Source organism: Phyllostomus hastatus, unplaced genomic scaffold (assembly GCF_019186645.2).
Source record: "Phyllostomus hastatus isolate PE091 unplaced genomic scaffold, TTU_PhHast_1.1 phas_contig_58, whole genome shotgun sequence".
Classification (NCBI taxonomy): domain Eukaryota; kingdom Metazoa; phylum Chordata; class Mammalia; order Chiroptera; family Phyllostomidae; genus Phyllostomus; species Phyllostomus hastatus.
In genome coordinates this window covers 52,774,133-52,796,268 of record NW_025333916.1, presented here as the reverse complement: position 1 = coordinate 52,796,268, position 22,136 = coordinate 52,774,133, and the positions used below count along the sequence as shown (strand labels likewise).

General features: G+C 46.2%; 1 protein-coding gene across 10 annotated transcripts in view; it reads left to right on the top strand.

Moving 5' to 3' along the window:
* Positions 1-22,136, top strand: part of DROSHA (drosha ribonuclease III) — a 106,032-nt gene that overhangs the window by 22,343 nt on the left and 61,553 nt on the right. For all 10 annotated transcript variants that reach the window (XM_045848184.1, XM_045848180.1, XM_045848188.1 and 7 more), the window contains 6 exons: positions 2,138-2,218; positions 8,431-8,517; positions 10,926-11,012; positions 16,722-16,793; positions 18,351-18,432; positions 19,411-19,485. In XM_045848184.1, coding sequence (XP_045704140.1) covers positions 2,138-2,218; positions 8,431-8,517; positions 10,926-11,012; positions 16,722-16,793; positions 18,351-18,432; positions 19,411-19,485 — 484 coding nt within the window. The remainder of the gene's footprint in view (positions 1-2,137; positions 2,219-8,430; positions 8,518-10,925; positions 11,013-16,721; positions 16,794-18,350; positions 18,433-19,410; positions 19,486-22,136) is intronic.

Below are 22,136 nucleotides of genomic sequence, written 5' to 3'. Positions count from 1 at the left end.
AGTGTCTAGTGCATATGAAGTTATTAAGCACAATCAAACATGCTCCTATAAAAAGATAACTTAAAATTTATATTTTGCAAATAGACTTACACCGTCCTATACTAATTTGAATGCTCTCCTCTGGCTCTTGTGAGGTGGCAGCTCCTAAATTTTCTCCTCCGTAGCATTAGTAAAGTTAGAATGCCTGACACAAATGTACTTTGTAGTCCCTTTTGCCCCTTGGATGTGAGCAGAAACGTTTGCAAATATCACTGCATTTTGAAACTCACTTTGATATTTCAATCATATAAATGATCTTTTAAACAGCTTTAGTGAGTTCTAATTCACATACCACGTATAGTTTACGCAGTAACTGTTAAAGTGTACGGTTCAGTGTTTTTTAGAACACTCGCAGGACTGTACCACCGCCATCACAATCTGACCGGAGCGTTCTTGTCCGTCCCGTGTCCACTCGTGCTCACCCCCTCACCCCCCAGCGTGGGCTCTGTCACCGACTGTCCTGCCTGTCCCTTGGTCTCTGTGGGCCCTCAGTCCTGTCTGAGCACTCCGTGGGGCCCCACCGCCGTGTTTCACTGCGTCTGCTTTCGTGTCCTCGGGACAGCTGGGCCCCGTGAAGGGCTGGTCTGCACGAGGGCCCAGACCCTGGTCACGGGCGGGAGTGGAGGGTGTCTGTCTGTCTGCCCGCCTGGAGGTCAGTGAGCACGGGGCGACCTTTCCACACTGTTCATCCCAGGCCGTGACCATCATGAGGAGTGTGCTGTGTCATGTCTCCGTTTGCCACCTGTTACTTTGGACAAAATCTTAAGCTGGTATTTTCTTTTAAGGCAGCCATGTTATTTCTCCGCTGTACCACCTGCAGCTTTAGATTTTCCCGAAAGGATAAAGAAAGTTACAGTTTTTCACTTCAACATTTCTTTTCAGAGTTTTATTGAGATGCTTTCATTGGACGCAATGAGTTACCCGTCTCTAGAACTTTAAAGAAATGTGTGTGTTTGTGTAAATATATGTTATGTTATAGGTATATGTATATAATATGTATACTTTGTTAATACAAAGAAAGTGAGAAATGGAATTCCATTTCCTCTCTCTCCAAACTGATGCTCCCGTCTCCTTTTTGATTCCGTACTGCCATTTATGTTGAATAAGGCCGTGAAACTGGCTTTAAGGCCCTTGAGGACTTTGGCTGCAGCTCTGCCTGCGTGGTCTAACTGCTCACACCCGTGGCGCACCCTCCTAGACGGCTCTGGTGTCCCTGGAGCTCGTCACGCAGAATCTCTTCCTTCTCGTTCTTGCCTCTGCTGGCGGCTCATGGAAAATAGCCGCCTTCTCTGCCTGTCCTTTTTGGCCGTTCAGGTATTTCCTCTCTTTGAAGCCAGTGGTATCTCCACCTGGGCTGACATTTTCCCATTTTCTGTGAAATCACTAAGCATGTTAGTTGTATGTTATTTCTCCTATCTAGAATAAATATTCCTTGAGTACATGCACCCTGAGCTATTTAAGATTCCCCTCCACGACCTGCCCCGCGCCACGCTTAGCAGTCATCTTTCCACCCAAGCGGCATTTAGGAATCACGCACTCATGGGATCATGTGGGCGGAGGTCAGGGCAGCACAATGGATTCGGGTCAAAAACCCGACACAGGCTTACCCGATTAGTGCTGGAAGTTTTTCTGGCTCTAGTGGGCGTTTTCTTCTTTCTGCTTCAGATACCTTCCGGTGTCTCTTTCGAAGACATGTAATCTGCCGATTACTTCCACAGCATTTTATGGGTTCACTCAGTATATAAAATACGCTTTTCTTTTGTGCAAGCATCGTTCTTCCCGAAGTAAGAAAGGGGAGAAATATACCGAACAGGGGCAGGAGAGGATGGCGGCAGAAGTGCGCCGACACCGACCTCTCCTGCTCGGCTGCACAAGCTGCCTGGGGATCTGGCGGGCTCACACCGCTTGCTTTTACTGGACAGTGTGGACAGTTGGCAGCTCTGTTGGTGTGGGGACATCCGTCTAATCTTCTGATGGCGATAGCATCTTCAGAGCTTCCGTACTCGTGACGTTAAAACCCACACAGTTTCCGGAGCATCGTTGAGCATGGCGTGGACTTGCCCCCCAATGAACTTGAATTCCCTTCTGTTTCTGACAGATGAACGACGGACCACTCTGCAAGTGCAGCGCAAAGGCCAGGCGCACAGGAATTAGACACAGCATTTACCCCGGAGAAGAGGTAACTGGTTTGGCTTATTGTGTTTGTAAGCTCTGAGCAGTCAGAAGTAGACAGATGCCGTTGCTATTCCCTCCTCCCCATGAAGTAATACCATTCAGAGAGTCATTTCCTGTTTCCTAGTAGTCCCCGTTACTGATCATTGGAGAAGGAAAGTGCTTGGGTTTGGATTTGGAGTGGGGGATGTTGTCAGGAAACCATACAAAATTCTGGGAGTTTCCTTATTTAAAGGAGGCATGGTGTCTTTGAGTTAGTTTTAGTTATGTTAAAACCATGTGTACTGTAATATTTTTTGTGTGTTTCTGTCGCAATTGGTTATGAACTAGCCCGGAGAAGTGATCTCAGCAGCCGCTGTGAGGTGCGTGTCCTCTCTCCCCCGGGGGACACGTGCTCTGCCGTCGTCTCTGCTGGTCTCGGTCAGTCCCTGGTCCCCACCGCGCGGAGTCTCACGTGGACGTGCCAGCTTGGCCCGGTCCTGCGTCGTCAGGACGCTCCGGTGTGTGTGACTGGTCCAGTCGAGTGTTTTTACGTGTTCGAGTTGTATATAACTACGCCCTTTCAGCTATTTCCTTTCATTTCCCCCCATTACCTTCTATTTCTACAAATTATCCTCATTGATCCCAGGATTGCCACTTTATGATTCGGCATTATATGTTTAAACATGGTGTATGTAAATGCTTAATTTCTATTCAAAACCTGTTTGAGGTCATTACAACGACTGGACTATAAAGACCGTGAGACAACGATGGACACTTTAAACTGCTTGCCTCGCTCTCACCTCGTTTGTCTTGGAAAGGTGGCAAGTGTGGCAAGGAACTGTGGGACAAGGCCTGCACCTCGTGGGTATCTGCACATGGGCCTCAGGCCGGGGTCTCTGAAAGCAGGTGCCGCAGTGCAGTTTGGGGTGTGGGGTGTTTAAGGGGCATCAGGCAGGAGTGTGGAGGCAGGACTGCACAGAACGAGCGGCTCCCCTGTGACGGGCCCATGAAGCCTGGCTTGTCAGAATTGCCTGCATTGAGCTGCGATGTCCTTCACACCCCCATTCCCCTCTGTCCCTAGAGGAGGCAGCCCCACGAGGGGCACGCTTTGCGGGAGGGGGCTCTGCAGCAGAGCCCGACCCTGAAGGAGCCGGTGGCTGCAGGCTCTCTGCTCACTGCCACCCCCACAGCTGGGCAGCGGGCTCTGAGAAGGGAGATCTGGGAGGACGGTGGTGCTGGCTGCGGACCTGCGGGCAGACCCATATGCACAGGGTGTGTTTACTCCTGTGAGAGTGAACTTGGGCCCTTGCGAGGTGGACGGGGCCTGTGTGGTCCCCTTCCTACGGGGCGGCAGGTCGGTCTCCTCAGGGAGTGAGTGTGCCACGTTGGGGGCCCGCACTGGTCGTGTAGGCGGCTGGGTGGACGTTCCGCGGTGGCGGTTAGCTAGCCTGGCCTTGTGAGTGTGTCCATGCCGTTGGGCTTATGTGAAGACCCCCGTCTGTGCCACTGTGGCCCCTTCGTTCCCGTGCCCATCCCGTCAACTCCGGTGGCTGATGACCGAGGCCGGCTGACGCCATCTGGTCGACTCGGTGGTTTGGAACCTCTTCTGTGGTGGGTGCTCTCCAGTGGACACCCACGTGTCCTGTAGAGGCGTGCTCACTCCCGTGTGTCCACTTGCGGGCCTCTGGCCCACGACCTTCTTATCCCTGATCTTCCCATCTTTTTCCTTTTAGGCCTCTGACCAGCTGGCATGGCCACGTGCTTCTGCCACGAGCCCATCTATATTCTAACCTCAGGCTACTTCTCTTTCCACACAAAGTGGATGACCAGGTACACCGCCTGACACTGCCCGTTGGGAGGATTGGCCCTCACCACCGTCCTCCAGAGCCGTCCGTGAATGAGGCTGCGGCACAGCCTGGTTTCAGCTTGCACCCCTTCCTGACGGAGCCGTTTGCAATCCAAGCCTGGGCTTTCCCTCCGCTTCAGTCCTCCCGCCCTGAGTCATCAGCGGGGGGAGGGGTGCTGGTGCGACAGCGGTGGCCCACCTGCTTGTGCAGCTTGGTTGTGCCCGCTGCTCCTGCGTGTGCTCGACTCTGGGTGTAGCACCTCCCATGCCATGATGGGTCATTTCCGGTCCCACCCAAACTTGTGCCTGGGTGGGGCTGACAGCCCAACTTGTGATGGGCAGTCCCAGCCGCATGTCTGTTTGCTGTCCCCAGGCCTGCCTGCCTTGTCCACCAGGGCCCAGTAGCACACCAGGGCTTGTTTGTCAGAGGCATGGAATTCCTCACTCTGGACGGCATGGCTTTGCTCCAGAACCCTGGAGGCCAGGATTGTGAGTCTCCCAGTGTGGCCACAGACTTCTCTCAGCATCTTGCCCATCAAACAGTTCACTGAACTGTGCGGCCCCCACGGCAGGGCTGCTGGCGTCACGGCTGAGAACCGCCGAGGCCTTCCTTGCCTGAGCCAGGCTCCAAGGTGGCAGCCCCTTGCACCTCTCTGTAAGTGGGCCAGAGCCGTATTCCCAGGTGGGGGTTATGCTGCCTCCCAAACCTGAAGAGTCCCGTTTGATGGAGGATGAATTAGTTTGTCTTTTCCTTTGGATGGTCTTCTTGGCACTCCCTAGACGGCTGACGCCTAACAATGGTGTGGCTGTGCCAGGCCCCTGACTCTCTGTATGGTTTACCTCGCCTTGCGGAGTGTGTGTTTGCCTAGGCTTTTAGCTTGATCACAGAAACGTCAGAGGTGCGGTGGAGCAGTATCATGTTCTGCAGTGTGTCCGGAAGGTCGAGAGCTTTTCAATGTGTTCTGACAGCAAGTGGGAGAGTTAATGGAAGCCGGTGGCAAAGCCACAGATGCCTGCTCCATGTGTACGAGAATCATTTCTGGTCCTTACTCTGACTGGGGAGGAAATGAATGCAGTCAGCAAATCAGATGTCGTGTATTTTGCACCTGTAAACTGCTCTAACTAAGCTAAAACACCTGGCATAGCAGGTGTCGTCGGAGCTTGTGGTAGTTTGTAGTCATCTTCCAGGGTCCATGTAGTTTCTTTAGAAGCCAGATTGGTGGATTAGACAGAGATGTGATGGGGACCATTACCACACGTGGTTCAGATCCTGAAGGGTGGCACTGACCATCCCTCCCTCCGTCCCTCCCCAGAACGATACTGCCTTTGATGCCCAAGTTGGGGCGGGGGCTGGTCATTTCTGTGGCTTCTGCTTGACCTTTCGCATTGTGATGGCTCTCAACCCACAGATCAGTGACCCAGGTTGGGATGGTACCACCAGCCAATTTCATTATTCCAATGATACATTTGGGGACCAGGGAAATGACTGCTTAGGTGGATTTGTGGACTGAGTGGACGTACTATGAGCCAGATCTTGATGAAGGTTTTGTTCACCACCATGGCCTCATGGTTTCCACTCTATACCAGAGGCACCAGGACGATGCATCCAGGCCCTGAGAATCAGCGTTGATTCAGATGCTGTGTGCGGCACTCCTTGCCTGTCTGGACTTCCTCTTCCCCGGCGTACTGTTACCTCGGGAGAGAGCCATGGGCCCCGGGGGAAGGACAGGGTTGTCACGAGCATTTTTGCTTGTAGTGGTGTTGCAAGGCTTCCTGGGAGCTGGCTACCTCTTCAGACAAGGAATCCCGACTTTTTGGAGCAACCTACCTCCAGCCACTTGGCTGTCACTCTTGATTTCTTCTGTTGGTACAAACTAAGTAGTAGTCGTTCAGCTGCCCGTTTATTTTGTGCCCAAGGACACCGCGTTCTGTTGACACACCCAGGACTCTGTGTGTCAGACTTCCCAGGGTGCCACTTATTCATTCATTCATTTATCTATTTACTTATTTACTTTTATTGCTATTGTTGTTCAAGCACAGTTTTCTGCCTTTCCCCCCCACCCAGCCCAACCCTCCCAGCTCTCCCCACCTCCCTCCCATTTCCACCCCCACACCCTGTTGTTGTCCATGTGTCCTTTACACTTGTTCCTGCGAACCCTTCACCCCTTTCCCCTGAAATTCCCTCCCTTCTCCCCTCTGGCCACTTTGATCTTGCTGGTTGTAAAGATTGTGTGACCTGGCTTCTAACGGCCCCATCATCTCTGGCCTCTCTGGGCTCAGAGTCCTGTCATACCGGCTGCTGTCAGCAAGCTGTGCTCTGTGACAGCCTGTCTCCCAGCCAGCCCTGGCTGCAGAGAAAGCCGCTGGTCTTCCTAGCGATGCTGGTGGCCCTGCGCCTGCACATGCCTTTTCGTCCTGGTAACTGCCCTGTCCTCTGGGCCTTCCCCTGGAGTTCGATTATTGGGTATATTTTTCAGTCACATATTACTGCCATTCCAATAATACACCCACTTCTTGAGTCTTAGAATTCCTTCCTCCTCTGTCTGTCATGACAATTTGGGTATTTTCACTTTACTCTGTGTGGGCCTTCCCATTTTCATGCTTTTAGCAGACATCCTAGCAGGGAGTTTCTGGCATTTCCTGGCATCCTCGACTCCTGAATGCTCCCAAGTCAGTCTCCCAGGTCTTCCTTAACCAACTTTATGTCCTGCCCCTTTTGGTCAAGCACTCTCAGCACCCGGTCCTGTGCAGACTCCTGCTGGTGGCACGTACTGGCTAGTTCTTACAGCTCCTTTGGGGTGTAAGCTCTTCTCCCAGCATCTCCCCAATGGGGTTATGCTGTGAGATGGCCCTAATTAAGGTCTGTTGGCGAGGAGGGGAGACTGACTGGGAATTGGGGTGGGGGTGAGGGATGTGGATGTTTTCAGCTGTCAGGCCTTGGCATGACAGACCTGCCTCTAAGGACCAGCCACTCCGAGGTAGATGAGCCCTGGGCTCGATCCTGTTCTGCGCTGACCTCTCACCGCCAAGGACAAGAGCTTCTCTGTGTGCCTCCAGCAGCCCCCTCTGGCTTTCACGTCTGGCTTTCAGTTGCCTTTCTCCTCCGCTGTTCATTCCGTAGAGCCTCACCTGGGGACTTGTTAGATTCCCGGTCTGTGCCGGCTGCTGATACAAACTCTGGAGGGGGGCATCGAGCCGTGTGGGATTTAGCCAGCCCTTCAGGTGATGGGAAGGCACACTAAGGTTTGGGGAACATGGTGGAGTGCAGGCAGTGCTTAGCCGTCGCCGTCCACTACTTATTAGCCCATCGTCCTTACCACCGCCACCACTCTCTCACGGTCTTACACGCCTGCCCCCACTGGTGGAGCCTCCCGGTTCACCGTCTTTAAAGTTTCAGTGGGTGTGCCAGCTGGTGCCAAGGGCTGTGTGCCTCACTTACCCCCACGATGGGGTCCTTACTGCCAGTCGGGTGGTACGTGATGTATCTCCAAACTTCCCTCCCCCTTCTCCTGCTTTCTTGGATCGCTGTTGGTACCAACAGTCCCACGTTGGATGTTCCAGAAGCAGATGCTAAGATGGAGTTTGGGGCACGTGTTTCTTTAGCATCTTCACCTGTGAAAGGAAGAGGGTGGAAGCAGGATTGGATGAAGGGATTGATCGAACTACGAGTCAGCCCCAACAAAGCCCCAGCAACCGAGGGATGAGCAGTGCCCCTTGAATGAATGGGGTGCAGTGGCCGGGCCTTCCCACCTCTGCCCGCCCGGAGACTCAGCTGTCCGCCGTCTCCTCAGTGGGCGGCAAGGCCCCCTTGCCAGCGGCGGACACGTGCCTCTGTCTGTCCCAGCGTGCCCGTGATTCCACCGGCGCTTCCTTCGCTCCCGCTCCGTTTTCCTGACTCAAGTGCCATGCTGATTCCCTTCCACCGCCTCTCCTGCTTCCTTCTCTTTTTACTCCTGTCCCTTCTCTTTTTACTCGGCACGTTCAGTCTTTTCACTGTTCCTCCCACCCCCATTGAAACCCGCTGCTCATCCTTCTGAACTGATTTTTCCTGCCTTTTTTTTTTTCAGTGTGTTGGGATTTTAGCCAAAGCTTAATTATTGTGTTATTTTACAAAAAAAAAAAAGGAAGATAGGCATATAATTTTAGACTTAGGAAGGTTTTTATGTTGTCCAAACCTATTGCACACAAAGAAATGAATTCAATACTGGGGACCAGCCAGCCCTTTTTATTTATCTGGTTAGTAGTAAAGTGAACGCTGTTCTTTCCTACCAGCCTGTGCAGGAACACCCAGAGATCTCTGTTGCCAGATGTGGAGCTAGGAAACACAGTCTATTTTTAAATAAAAACACTTTGCTGATTTACTTCTGATCGCACTTGTGTTTCCCCCCCAGGCCATCAAGCCCTGCCGCCCCATGACCAACAACGCGGGCAGGCTCTTCCACTACCGGATCACCGTCTCCCCGCCCACCAACTTCTTAGTGAGTCCTGGTTCCTGACAAAATTTCATGTGTTTTAAAATGTACATAGACTGAGTGTGTGAGAATAGGTTAAAATATAAATGGACTAAGTAGTGATTCCGTTCTTAAGTGTTCTTTCTTCTAAATATCCTGTTTCATGTCGATAAAGTTGGCCTTTATCACAATGACCTTTGCTTTCTTTCTGTACCACTTTTGCTGCCTTTTTCATTCAGTTTGTTGGTACCACATAAGAGCCAGAATTGTGGAGCTGTGGAGTTGGAAGAATGCATGGAACGCATTTGCATCTCTTAAAAATCAGCAGATAGCTTCTACATTATCTAGTGACCCAAATGAGAAAGTTTATTGTATTTATGACAGGAGTAATAATACTTAATGTTTGTTGGCTGTGGTATTGGGCACCATTCTAAGCATTTGCTAAGTATGTGACATGTATTAACTTACTTGTCACAACAAAATGATGAAGCAGATACTGTCTGCCCTGTACAGTCGGGACAGTGGTCCATATTTTACGGGTGAGCATGAGTCGCTTGCTCCAGATTACACAGGCAGTAAGTGGCAGCGCTCGGGTTTGAACCTCAGCAGCCCGACACCATCGCACACGGCTATGGCCGTGCCACTGGGCTGTATCACCTCTCACAGTGCAGAGTGGATTCGTTCTGGTTACGTGGACTGTGAAGAGATTTCAGTATCAAAATTGGATCTAATTTATGTACCTTAAAATTTACCCATTTCAAGTGTATATTTTATGTTTAGTCTTTTCATAGAATTGTGAGGCCATCATCACAGTCTAATTTTAGAGCATTTTCATCATCCCCAAAAGAAACCCCGTGCTCAGGAGCAGTCAGTTCTTGCTCAGTCCCCACCTTCGGTTGCCTCGAAGATGCTTTCTGTCTATTTGCCTATTCGAGATATTTCACATAAATGGGATCATGGAATACGTGATCTTTTTTGGCTTTGGATTTCACTTAGCATGTTTTCAATATTCATCCATATTGCAACATGCAATGCCATTCTCTTTTATGGCCAAATGATATTTCATTTTGTGGACATACCATGTTTTATTTATCCATTCATCAGTTGGGGAACATTTTGGTGGACTCCACTTTTTGTCTATTATGAAAAATGCTGTGTGAACATCTGTGGACAAATTCTTGTGTGGATGTGTATTTTCTTTTTTTTTTTTTAAGATTTTATTTATTTATTTTTAGAGAGGGAAGGGAGGGAGAAAGAGAAAGAGAGAGAAACATCAATGTGCGGTTGCTGGGGGTCATGGCCTGCAACCCAGGTATGTACCCTGACTGGGAATTGAACCTGCGACACTTTGGTTTGCAGCCCGCGCTCAATCCACTGAGCTATGCCAGCCAGGGCCTATGTATTTTCGTTTGCCTTGGGTGCACACCTAGGACTGGAGTTGCTGGGTCATTTGGTAACTCTATGTTAACACTTCAAGGAACTACCAAACTGTCTACCAGAGTGGTTGTTTATTGATTATTCCATTAGAAGTTCTTTTTATTATATTTAATTTAGACCATCTTTGCTGAATTATTCAAATAGAAAATAACAGCAACATTGACAAAACAAATAATGTACATTTGGATATTCTTTAGTCCTCTTCCTACCAAGTTCTTCGTGTGTGTGTGTGTGTGTGTGTGTAAAATGTCTAAAAGAATGATGTTCAATACCTATGTGAAAAACGTATCTTTGAGGTTATCAGCCTTCATAATTAGTTCCACACTGAGGATTAAAAATGGTGGGTTATAAGAATGGCACAAAGAAGAGTCTCTCAGGCACACATCAGCATTTGTGTGTTTTAATTACAGATTCAGTTTTTAGATAATTAAAATCTTGGGCATTCTGCAGGGAGATTTGTCATGGTGTTTTGAGGGTTGGCTTCCCCTCAGAGGGCAGAGGGCTGTGGAGTGGGGCTGTGAGGTGGAGCCCCTGGCACCCGAGGCTGGGCAGAGCCTTCCAGGTTGTCAGTCTTGACCGTCCTGGTGCCGAGTCTGTTTTCCTCTTCGAGCTCTGAATCAGGTGTGCTATTACCTTGTTCCAATTAGGACCTCTGCTAGTTCAGACCCACAGCTCCATAAGAACAGGACTGGTAGTATTGTGGGGTTAAATAAAACAAGTTCCTAGAAAACGAAGCCACATCGCATTTGTCTTTTTTCTTTACAGCATCTGTAATAAACATTCTCGATCGTCTCAGTGTATAAATATTACTCAAGCCAGAGAATGCCACCGAAAATGGAACTTTTGTGTACAATTCTCCCTGGTGTTTGGAAAAACATTAACTGAGTTTGTGGAGCGCTTACATCTTTCCTGGTGGTTGCGTTGTGTCCTGATGCATTTCCACACGTGCAAATCACGGCATTATTTCACTCAGGCTTTGTGTTTCTGTTTGCTTTCAGACCGACCGGCCAACTGTTATCGAGTATGATGATCACGAGTATATCTTTGAGGGATTTTCTATGTTTGCACATGCCCCCCTGACCAATGTAAGTACGTGCTCATTGGCTGGCGCTCTCTGTCCCCGTACCCCTTCCTTCCCTGCCCTCCCTCCAAATAAATTTCTTTCCATCTGACTTCTAAGTAACATTTACTTTGCGTCCCTCTGCGTGAGCTGCAGGAAGTCTGTGGCAGCGTGTGTCAGGTGGCAGTGTGATGTGTGCTAATGAGTCACAGGTTTGGTCCACATTAAATGGTGCGAGTAAACGTGTCAGAATAACCTTTGGAGAGTGTGAAAGATTGAAAAAGAAGGATAAACTGTGGAGTAACGTGTCAGAGCTATTTTGGGCTGGGTGCCCTTCAAAAGAAAGTTGGAAAGTTTTAAGGAGACGCTACTCTTTAGTCTCTGAGCAATAGGAAAAGAAGTGGCGCTGGTTTAGGACATCAGGAGCCTGAATTAAGTTCATACAGTTTTCTGCTCTTGAATCCCAGGAATGTGTCTGCTCTAAGAGGCTTTGCCTGACATACATACAGATCTGGGATGTTTTTACACAGGTATCAAGGCTGCTCTGTTAGTAATCAAGTTCTGTATCTATGAGTCAAAATCGTGGGCTCACGATTTTGAAGTCTTGGGAACCGTCTTCCTTATCCCATGCTCCAGTTGGACATGGAGTGGATTTGCTGGCGGCTCAGCCAGAGAGTGCAGAAGCATACTTCACCCAGCCTAGATGTCATTATAAAACTTAATGAATTATAGCTGTGGCGCAGCCACATTGAAATAGAATGCTTTTAATTCTTTCTGGTTTGGCTACGATAAATCACACATGCGGTTTGAGAAGCTATTTTAGTTCCGTTAACTTAAAACTTGAAATTCTGTTCCTTTGGAGAGTAAAGATTCAAGTCTTTGCCAAATCTTGTTCCTTTCTCTCATTCTCTTTTTCTTTATAAGTGGACATGATTCCACAGTGGTGAGGCTAGTTTAAAACAAATTGTTTTTTTTTTAATGAGATTGTTTTTATTCTACAGCATATTTTATCCTAGACAGTATGGTTCGAGAAGATATTAGACCATAAATGTAAAAATAACACATACCCCATTTACCTTGAGGGTGGACCATAATGGAGAAGGGGGTATAATATCAGACTATTCTCTTGAGGTCTCATTGATACATAACATGGTATTAGTTTCAGGGGCACAGCGCAGTGATTTGGTGTTTGTATTTATTGTGAAATGATCAAAGCGGTAAGTCCAGTTAGGTCCAATTAGCATTTGTCACTTTGCATAGTTACAGAATTTTATATATCACTGTTGTTGTTGTTTTTAAGATTTTATTTATTTGTTTTTAGAGAGAAGGAAAGGGAAAGAGGGAGAGAGGGAGAGAAACATCAGTGTGTGGTTGCCTCTCTTGCGCCCCCTACTGGGGAACTGGCCTACAACCCAGGCATGTGCCCTGATGGGGAATTGAAGCAGCCACCCTTTGCTTTGCAGGCCCGCTGTTAATCCACTGAGCTGCAGCAGCTAGGGTGGACTCATTTTAAACAATCTATATGAAAAGGCACTAAGAGGTTTTTGAATTTTGTGGGTTTTGTTGTCTTTATTTAATGACTCAATGAGGCACTCAGACCCTTTGTTACACCAAGTCTAGCCTTGGAGGAGGCCAGGCATTTAGAAGTCCGTCAGTGTGACTTCCCCTCCGTGAGGCGTTTCTCTCCTTTCTCCTCCCTCAGAGGATTTGCAGCTACAACGAATTTAGTGACCATGAAAATATTTAAAGTATCTGTCTGATTTTTTTAATGCTCTAAAAGTAGTCTAGATCTTATGTGAACTCTCAGGATCACCTTATTCAAAGCAGGAGGGCAGTTTGGCTTCAGACACATGAGTGCATTCCACTCACTATCTGTATGATTTGACTTTCCAGTCTTTATGAGGCTTGCTTTCTCTTAGAGGTATTAGTTTCAGCACTAGGCTTTAAAAAAAAAAACAACTTTGGGTGACATATGAAAAGTGTTTACCATCCAGGGCTTGGCGTACAATACATATCACACTTCTCATTTTGGGAAAGATGTCAGGCAGGCCTGGATTTGCATCTTTCTTCTAATTCTTTGTGGTTTTTTTTGTTTTGTTTTTTTTTTTAAACTAATTCTTAATATTTATGTGACCTAGGACAAGTGATTCTTTGAGTGTTATTTCAATAAAATCTCTCAGCTTTGGCACTGAGAGGCCATTAATGCTAAATTAATTGCATTTGTTACTGTTATTATAAGATAAAATATAGGACTGAAAAATTCCTGGCTTCAGCATATATTTTATATAAAAATATTCCAGTTCTCCAAATTTGAGAACTTAACTCTGTAATGAGAAGATAAGCCCCATCATTTATGTTGGAGATGTTGATAAAATAAATCGAGTTTTAAGCGGAGTGTTGTACAGTTCATGGGGATTAGATCCATCAAAGGCCTCTTGAATTGGAAATAGCCTCCCAAGAAAAGGAATTATTAAATCACTTTGCTGATCTGAGTCATTTTCTTGCTAGAGAGAGCGCATCAGCAAGAACGGCATGCAAATGGTTGTGACGTTAGAATCTCCACCAAATCCAGTTCTGACAAGTTCTCTTAAGGTCTGCTGGGATCGAAGTGGATTGAAAGCCTTCTTGGCCAAGTGTGGAGCGTTGTGGGAGAATTTAATCCTTTTATGTAGTACATACACTATTACTTATAATACCTGATAGTACTAAGGTCTTTGACAACATGACTGAAATTATAAAGGTATATGTATTAGATGTGCGATACTTGATCCTATCCTCAAAAAATGCCCCATGGTCATTTCCCTCCCACCTTCATTGGCTTCCCATCTCCACTGGCCCCTGCCTGGATTTGGTCACTCAGTGCCTGGAAGTAGTAGAGTTAGAATGCAGAAGTTTAGGGAGGGTGGTGTGCTTGGTGTGATGAAAAAGGAGTTAGTACCAGTCAGCACCCAAAGATGTTTTAGGAAATGATGGTAGGTGTTTGTAGTACTTGATTAGCGAATGAAGCTTCCAGTCAACCGAGCTCCCGGTATGTAGGAAAATGACAGGTTCTCTTTGCGTCTTAGAGAGAGATGAGAGTTCAAATGGAAAAGGAGATCCCGCCTTTCCAGTGTGTGTGTCTGAGGGGGGCCCTGGTGGTGTGGCGGAGAGTTCAAAGGAAATAAAGTATGTGTACGGGGAGAGGTCGAAAGAAGAGTCCCCCAAGGTGGTTTTTGTTGAATTGGTCTGGGGAAAGGATCGTACTTGCACGTGTCACCCATGAGAGTTGCTTTTGCGCATGGTAGAAGGAGTCAAGTTCACACTTTTGCTCTTTCTCTGCCTGCCTCTTTCATCTTCCTGAGAGCTCCGGTCCTTTTCTGCCCTGCGCATATTCTGATCCCCACCAAAGTGATATTTATGTCTGTGACATACGGTTCTGTGCTTCACACTCAAACTCACACTGCCTGTTGGGCACACTCACCTTAATATCCCCTGAGGTGCCTCATCCTGCACCTGTTCGACACGGAACTCACCAGTGTTCCCACATACTGCGTCTGAGCACTCAGGGACACCCTGTGAATTTCTTTGTATTAATGTCATTGTGATGCGTCTGGTCACTTAGGACGAAAACCTAGAAATTTTTCCCTATTCTTTCTTCTCTTTCACTTCCATATCGGATCGGTCACTGTGTATTTCAGTAACATCTGTTATGTTTAGAAAATTTCCCCTCCTTCCAGTCTTCTCTTCATTTGGCGTCTGGACTGTTTCATTAGCTCCTAGTCTGAGCTGGTTCCCTGCCTGGCTCTGCTCTAAACCATCCCCACACTGTTGACATAGCAGCTCATCCAGAATGTAAACTGTGAGAGCCTCTCACTTAGAGTGCGTGAATGACTTCTCATTGCCATAGGATAAGCCCTGGGTCCTTAACATTGTTTATAAAATTTGCCTGACATAGTTTATACTCTCCTGTCAAGCATCACCTTGCTTCTCTCTCTACGTACTTTTCTCCTGAACAGCTAAATCACTTGTAATTCTCCCAGCTCTCTTTTGTCTGTTGTGCTAGAAATTAAATATCTGCTCTTCCCCAGCTTAATTTTTCTGGATGATCTAGAAAATCACTCCCCATCTTTGAAGACTCAACTCAAATGTTACCTTCTTTGTTTCTTTTGAACATTCTAATCTCTGTTTGCATATTTGTGTTTTAATTGTACTTCTAAGTTACGTTGTATTATATTCTGTTGACAGTTTCTTACAAGCCTTTCTTCCTCCTTTAGATCCTTTTTAAAGAAGGTAGGAGCTGTGACTTATATTAGAGTAACTATGAGCCTAACATGGTTGTTAACAAAGAGTAGGTATTTAAAAAATATGAGTAATGCCCAAATTTGTAGCTCTCAAATCATTTTTAAATATAGAAATAAAAAGAACTTAAAAATGATAGCAGCCTTAGCATGTTGCTTCAGTTGATTTGAAATTGATACCACAAGAAGGTAGCATATGGTTTCTTATTAAAATTAATTATGAGTTTTACTTAAATTAGCCATTATCCTTAAAAAGAATGAAAAACACCTGATAACTAAGTTTGAGCTCTGAGAAAAAGATTTCCAGTAGATGGCATTAGAAGACTATTTTTGTTTTTCTTACCATTCCTTTGGTAGAATTAAAATTTGTTTCTTTCTGATTGCTATGGTTTGTAAAAATGATTACATTTATATAAAATCATCTTACGGACAGATTGAATGGCCAGAAAACCCTGCTTAACACCTCTCCAGGGCTCCTGAGTCTATTATTTTTCCCTAGCTAGTCAGCCAAGCTGCTGCAGTAAACTCATACCCCCTTTCTGCTTCCTCCCTTCATTCAAAAATATACTTATGGAAAACCTATTATGTCTAGACACTAAGTTAGTGTCTGATGATATAATGGTGAAACAGGACCGATTCGGATTTATTTAACATGACCCTTTCTTCATTTCCCATGGACCTCGTGTATATATGTACACACACACACACACACACACACACACACACACACACACACACACACACACACACACACCAGCTACTGGTTACCCAGCCAGTGGCTTAGACTGGGGTTCAGAGCAAGATTTTCAGCTCACCAGCTGGCAGTTACCTTAGGCAAGTGCCTTGGCTTCCTCCTCTGTACGAGGGGGATAGTAGATGCACCAGCCTCACAGGGACGGTTCCGTGAGTGACAGCGTGCGAAGCATCAGAACAGTGCCCGGCTCAGTAAATGCTACCCATGATCACTTTCATTACGCATCATTGTTATCCCTGCCATGGTTGCCTCTGCTCCAGGGCCAGCTAGGCAGCATGACTTGCGTGCACATCAGTGACTTTGGAATTCGTATGTGTTGTCAGCCCGCTACCCCTGATCTGCCCGAAGAGCCGAAGTTCTGAACACGTTCGAAAAGCCAAGAAAAAGAAGCACTTAAGTGCGGTTTTATTAATTCTTTAGAGGCGATTTGTTTGGTTTTAATGGGTCCTTGTCATGTTTGTGTTGCTCATACAGTTCGTTAAGCACCAGCATTATGCAGGTTTCCTGTAGAGGCCGGGCCAGCTGGGTTCCTGCCATTAAAGCCAGCAGTCGTGGCCAAGCTTCGCGGGCAGCACTGTTAGCAGCGTAGATGAAGGGCGGCCCTCTCCTTTGGCTGATGGCCTCCGGGTCAGGTGGGAGACACGGGTGTTCCGGGAGTCTGCAGGACGGTGTGGCGGGACTGAACCTCTCCTTATCGTTGCAGATCCCACTGTGTAAAGTAATCCGATTCAACATAGACTACACGATTCATTTCATCGAAGAGATGATGCCCGAGGTAAGGCAGGTCATTCAACAGCTTCGCCCTTTTGTGTATCCCACACTTACACTTTTAAAGCACTGAACTTGGCCAGCTCTGGCTTTTGGCCCTAGGAATGCCCCTAAAGTATGGTGTTCCCTGTTGAAAGGGTCAGTGAGATACACAGGGTTAAAATTCGGGACATTTTTCAACTCTGGAGCCCTTGTTTTGCATCTGCTGATAGTGACTTTGCATTGCTTCCAGCTCGTTCTGGATAGGGGACGGGTTTTGATTACTGGCAGTTAGCAGAGGAAATTAGAACAGTGAAACCGAATCTGATAGCTGTTGGAATAATCTTATTCATTATCTCCAATGACAAGATCAATGCTCGGTTCATTTTTCTTCCCATATATTTACATATTTTTCCTAATTGTTTTTCATTGCGGATGCTCAGCAGCAGATTTATCTAAATATATGCGAGAGGTTTAAAATTCCAGAGCAAGATTAATGTGAATCTCAGGATGATTCATTGCCTGATCTTGAATTTAGTGATGTCAACAAATCACACGGAGAAATAACAACTAGACAGCAAACAAGCTTGTGCACTTAACCTTGTGTTGGAGTTGGGGTCGATTTCCCGAGCTCCCGGCTCTTCCCGCGAACCTCGTTTAACGGTGTAGCTCGGTCACGGGCAGCCGAGCACCAGGGGGAGTTGATAAGCACGATACACGTGCTCAGCCCGCACCTGTTTCATTCAGAGCAAGCCCCAGTGATTCTGCCTGTCTTTCAAAAAGACTTAAAGAGAGAGGGCCCCCCCTTCATTCTCTAGCTTAAAAGGGCTTTTTGCTTCCTTTTGATTTTTAAGGTCATAAGCCTTCCTTTGCTCTCGTAAAGGTGTATGACTCTGGAGTTATCGTACTCAGGGTGATTTATGAACCTGAGCAAGCAAATAGGAGGAAGAATTATGATACACATCTTACTTGCATATATATCATCTGTTAAGCTTGTTTACTGGGGAAATTTTGGTACAGAGTTTTGTAGTTTTTCGTAGCCCATTATTTGCCTTCGTTAAGAACTTGACCTTTGTCATCCCGAAAGGTTTATGGTCGCTGTCTCGGTGAGTCCGGGTGGGTGTGGGGGGTGCCAGCGTGCAGGGCCAGGTGAGGGGCGGACCTGTCAGAGCCTGTGGGCCCGTGTGTGTGTGTGTGTGTGTGTGTGTGTGTGTGTGTGAGAGAGAGATTCGAATTAACAAGAAGTTCCCATGGAGATTCTGATTTTATAATTGGGTTAGAAAAATGTGACATAAAGAAGACTTTAATTTTTAAATTTCACCTCATTTTACTGACCTGTTGGGAAAGCCCAGGTTCCCATTTTCTTGGGGATCCTCATGCCACTGTCACCTACTTCATCTGAGTCTCAAGCCAGTGAGCTGTGATTCATAGGACGGTGGGCAGACTTTTAAGGAAAGGACATGGTTTTCGTATAGTTTCCATAGACACTTTTGAAGACACTTGACTGGAACCAGTTGAACCTTTAGTTCATGTTGAGGTATATATTCGCCGTTCTATAGTAATTTAATTTTGGTTTATTTTTCAGAATTTTTGTGTGAAGGGACTTGAACTATTTTCATTATTCCTATTCCGAGATATTTTGGAATTGTACGACTGGAATCTTAAAGGTAAATAATAGGATTTAAAGAAAAGTGCAATGCTTCTAGAACAGTGCGCTGTGGAGGGGGCAGGGACATAGTTGAAATTTGTATTATTTTTTGAAATACCCAAGGAAAAGCGTGACATGAGTAGGTTCTTGAGGATCTTTTCCCCCCTGTGCACTGTCTCATGAGTACCGCGCACTAACCGATTGTGCCAGCGGAGCGCCAGGATCTTTCTCAACACGGGCTGACAGTGCCCATTGCCTCCGATGGCCCGTGCCCAGCACTGAGCTGATGTGCACAGAGGTGGTGTCAGTTATGATGAGTGATTACCGCAATCTGTGTACATCTCATTAGTTTATATTTTAAATCGGAGCTTTGCTGTAATAAACTTCCAAGATAATAGTTTATTAGAACAGAACTTTGGTTCGCCCTAAAAACACAGTTCATGCACTGGGAGCTACATTAATTCAAAACTTGGTGCTTGGATGTTAGACAATAGTTTACTCTTTTGGAGGTGTTTCTGTTCCAGCAGACATTTACTTACTTGTTTTCAAACAGTGTATTGACGAATGGCTTTTCAAGACAAGTTTTGAATAGTATTTCTCTCTTTTCCGCCCCCCAACCCTCAAGTTGTATTTGATTAAAATGGGGAGGAATTAAAACAAGCATGTTGTATCAGGCAGTAGTTCAGTTATAACAAAAATCTTTTTATTTTTGAATTTCTAAAAATAGTTTTGCGCTGTACACCGCGCAGCACCTGTCCTTGGGGCTCCCGCCCTCCTCCTCCTCTGGGCGGTGCCCTCACTGCTGACTTCTCCCAGTGTTTCGGCAGCTGCCACGTGACTGACTTACCTGTTAGGAAGAGGGGTGGGTTTTTCAGTGCCCCCTCTTCTGGTGGCATGTGCTCGTCGTTATCATGAGTCTCAGGGACTAGGTCGCGGTGTTTGTTTTCCAAGGCTGTTTTATTTACTTTCTTCTTTCCCTTTCACTTCTGTGCTTTAGGTCCTTTGTTTGAAGACAGCCCTCCCTGCTGCCCCAGATTTCATTTCATGCCGCGTTTTGTAAGGTTTCTTCCAGGTAAATCTTCTGGCTTGTTCGTGCCCCGTTGAGATAGTGTGCCCGGAAATTAGCCTGCCCTTCCCCTTTCAGTCTTTAGGGACCACTTTCCCACCACAGACACCGGTGATTCTCTGCTTCTCAGGTCCGGCACGTAACAGTGTAGAGTTACACGCTCTGATTATGGTCCTGCGCAGTTTGTGGTAGCCCCAAAGTATATGAGTGGCGGGAGAGTTGATTGATACATTTTGAAATTCCACTTGATAAAATATCTCACAAGCATTAAAATTAATATGGAAAAATGCATGTAGCTTCAAAATGCATAGAGTTCATTGGAAAACAATGATTACAAAGTTTTATGTACAATATGACTATAACTATGCTAAAAATTACTACAGTAATTCTCGTATTAAGGTAATGGTATTGGACTTGTTTTTATCTCTTTTTTGACATTTACTTTTATTAATTTTACAGTGATAAAACAAGAAATCATTTTCTCACTACATGAAAAAAATAGAAGTAACTATATGACATGTTTTAAGTGATATTTTAACTGTTTCTGTATGTTTTTTTCAAGAGTGTCACTGTGAGATATGGCATTATATTTAGTGTTTTTAAAATAGTTGGGTTTATAATGAAATCTTCGGTGTTGTTTTGTTTGCAAAGTCTTCGCCGCACTAATGAATTCACCCCGAGGCTCCCATTCTGATTCCTCGTTCGCCGCTGTTGCCACTGGTGCCCTTCTGTACGTCCAGCCTCTCGTGCCCTCGGTTGCTTTGCTTTTTTACTTGCATCTTCCCTTTTCTCCCTGCGTAGTCGCCTTTCTTTGCTTTCTTGCTTCGGCCCTGTGTTCTGACTTCTGTCTCTCGGCTCCGGTGGGCTCTGCGCCTTCTGCTAACCCCCATCCTCCATGGAAATGTCAGTTCAGCCGCTCGCCTTTTCTCCTCCCATATGTGGGCCACTCAGAGATGCCGGAGCAAAAATTTGGCTGCTGCGATAAATCCGTGATTTGTAATTTCGGCTGTTGAGCTTTAGGCTCATCTCTGCGTATCAGCAGTTTCAGAAATTTTGCCGAGTGCTCACGCTCCCCTCCTCACACTTGCTGCCCCTTCCCCCCCTGGATCAGGAAGCCTGCCTCCCCCAGGCCCTAGAACTCCCCTGAGAGCCTGTCAGACTCCGGTCCACTCACAGCAGGCTTCGCTGGGGTACCCCTGCCCCACTGACCCCATCCCCACCCTGCTGCTGCTCCTGCTGCTGTCAAAGCCGACCTCCAGAAGACCATATCCAGGGGCACGCTTAGTGTGAGCCTCATGTGGTACCGGGCCGCTGGCCTGGTCTGCCAGCTGAGCTCTCCGTACTTTCCTGCCTAAGGAAGCTCTGCTTCCTCCTCCAGAAGCACCCAGCTCTGATGCATCATCCCTCTGTGGCTTTTGTTTCTCGTCCATTCAGTCTGCCTTAGATTTTCCTCGGGGTTTTGCCCTTCCTTCAGTCCCCTCACGTGGTCACAAAGACTTATTTTTATTTTAGAATAGTGTTACTCACATTTTTAGCATTATTGTTAATGTTTATTTTGTTTGGCAAATGTATTCAAAAGCCTTTCCCCTTTATACATCTGGTTTTATTTTATTGAGAAGTCCTTTTTTTCTTTTCAAGTGAATACATTTTATAATGGCGCTGTAGCAGTGAACTTACCATAAAGTGGCGGCGTTAGAATGAGTTTCTTGAAAAGCCTTTTCTTTCAGTATCTGTCTGCCTCTATGAATTTTATGACCAAGCAAATCCGCAAGAGAAAGTAGACAGTCTTAGAATCATCACAAAGAAAAATCTTATGTCAGATACTTACTTTGTGGGATTTTTACTCTCACAAAATGTTTTTCATACTGTGTAGGGGTAACATGTTGTCATTAAAAAAAAGGTCTGTTGATTTATTTTTTAAACATGATATACTTTGAAAATATACATACTAAAGAAACCTTGAAGATTTCATATGGATACCCAACTGACCAGGCACCGTTCATGGAAATGACCATGTTTTCTTCACAGAATTGAGGTGATACCTCAGCCCTTACCTGGGTTGACTTGGGTGTGTGTGCGCACGTGTATGTGACACACAGTGCACAGGTGTGTCGAGTAAAAAGTGAACACCCTTTCTCGGTGTGTGAAAATGAGTAGGTGCTCTCAGAGGTTTGATTTGTATTTGTTGTAACCTGTATGGGAAGAATTAATGCTCTTGTCTATCAGCGGGCTAATTAATACTCAATACGTCACATCACTTGTATTTATAGAGAGGCATCCCCTCTATAAATACACTGCCTCGTTCTTTAGAACCTAGGTAGAATTCCATAGTATGAACAGACATTAACTTTTTTTTTTAAATTATACAAAACTTCTTTTTTTTTAAAAGATTTTATTTATTTATTTTTAGAGAGGGAAGGGAGAAAAAAAGAGAGAGAGAAACAACAATGTGCGGTTGCTGGGGGTTCTGGCCTGCAACCCAGGAATGTACCCTGGCTAGGAATTGAACCTGGGACATTTTGGTTCCCAGCCCGCGCTCAATCCACTGAGCTACGCCAGCCAGGGCCCAGACATTAACTTTTGATGATTTCTCTAGTGAAGAATATTCTGGAGATCTCCGTTGTTCCCCGTTATAAAAATACTTCAGGACTCATCTT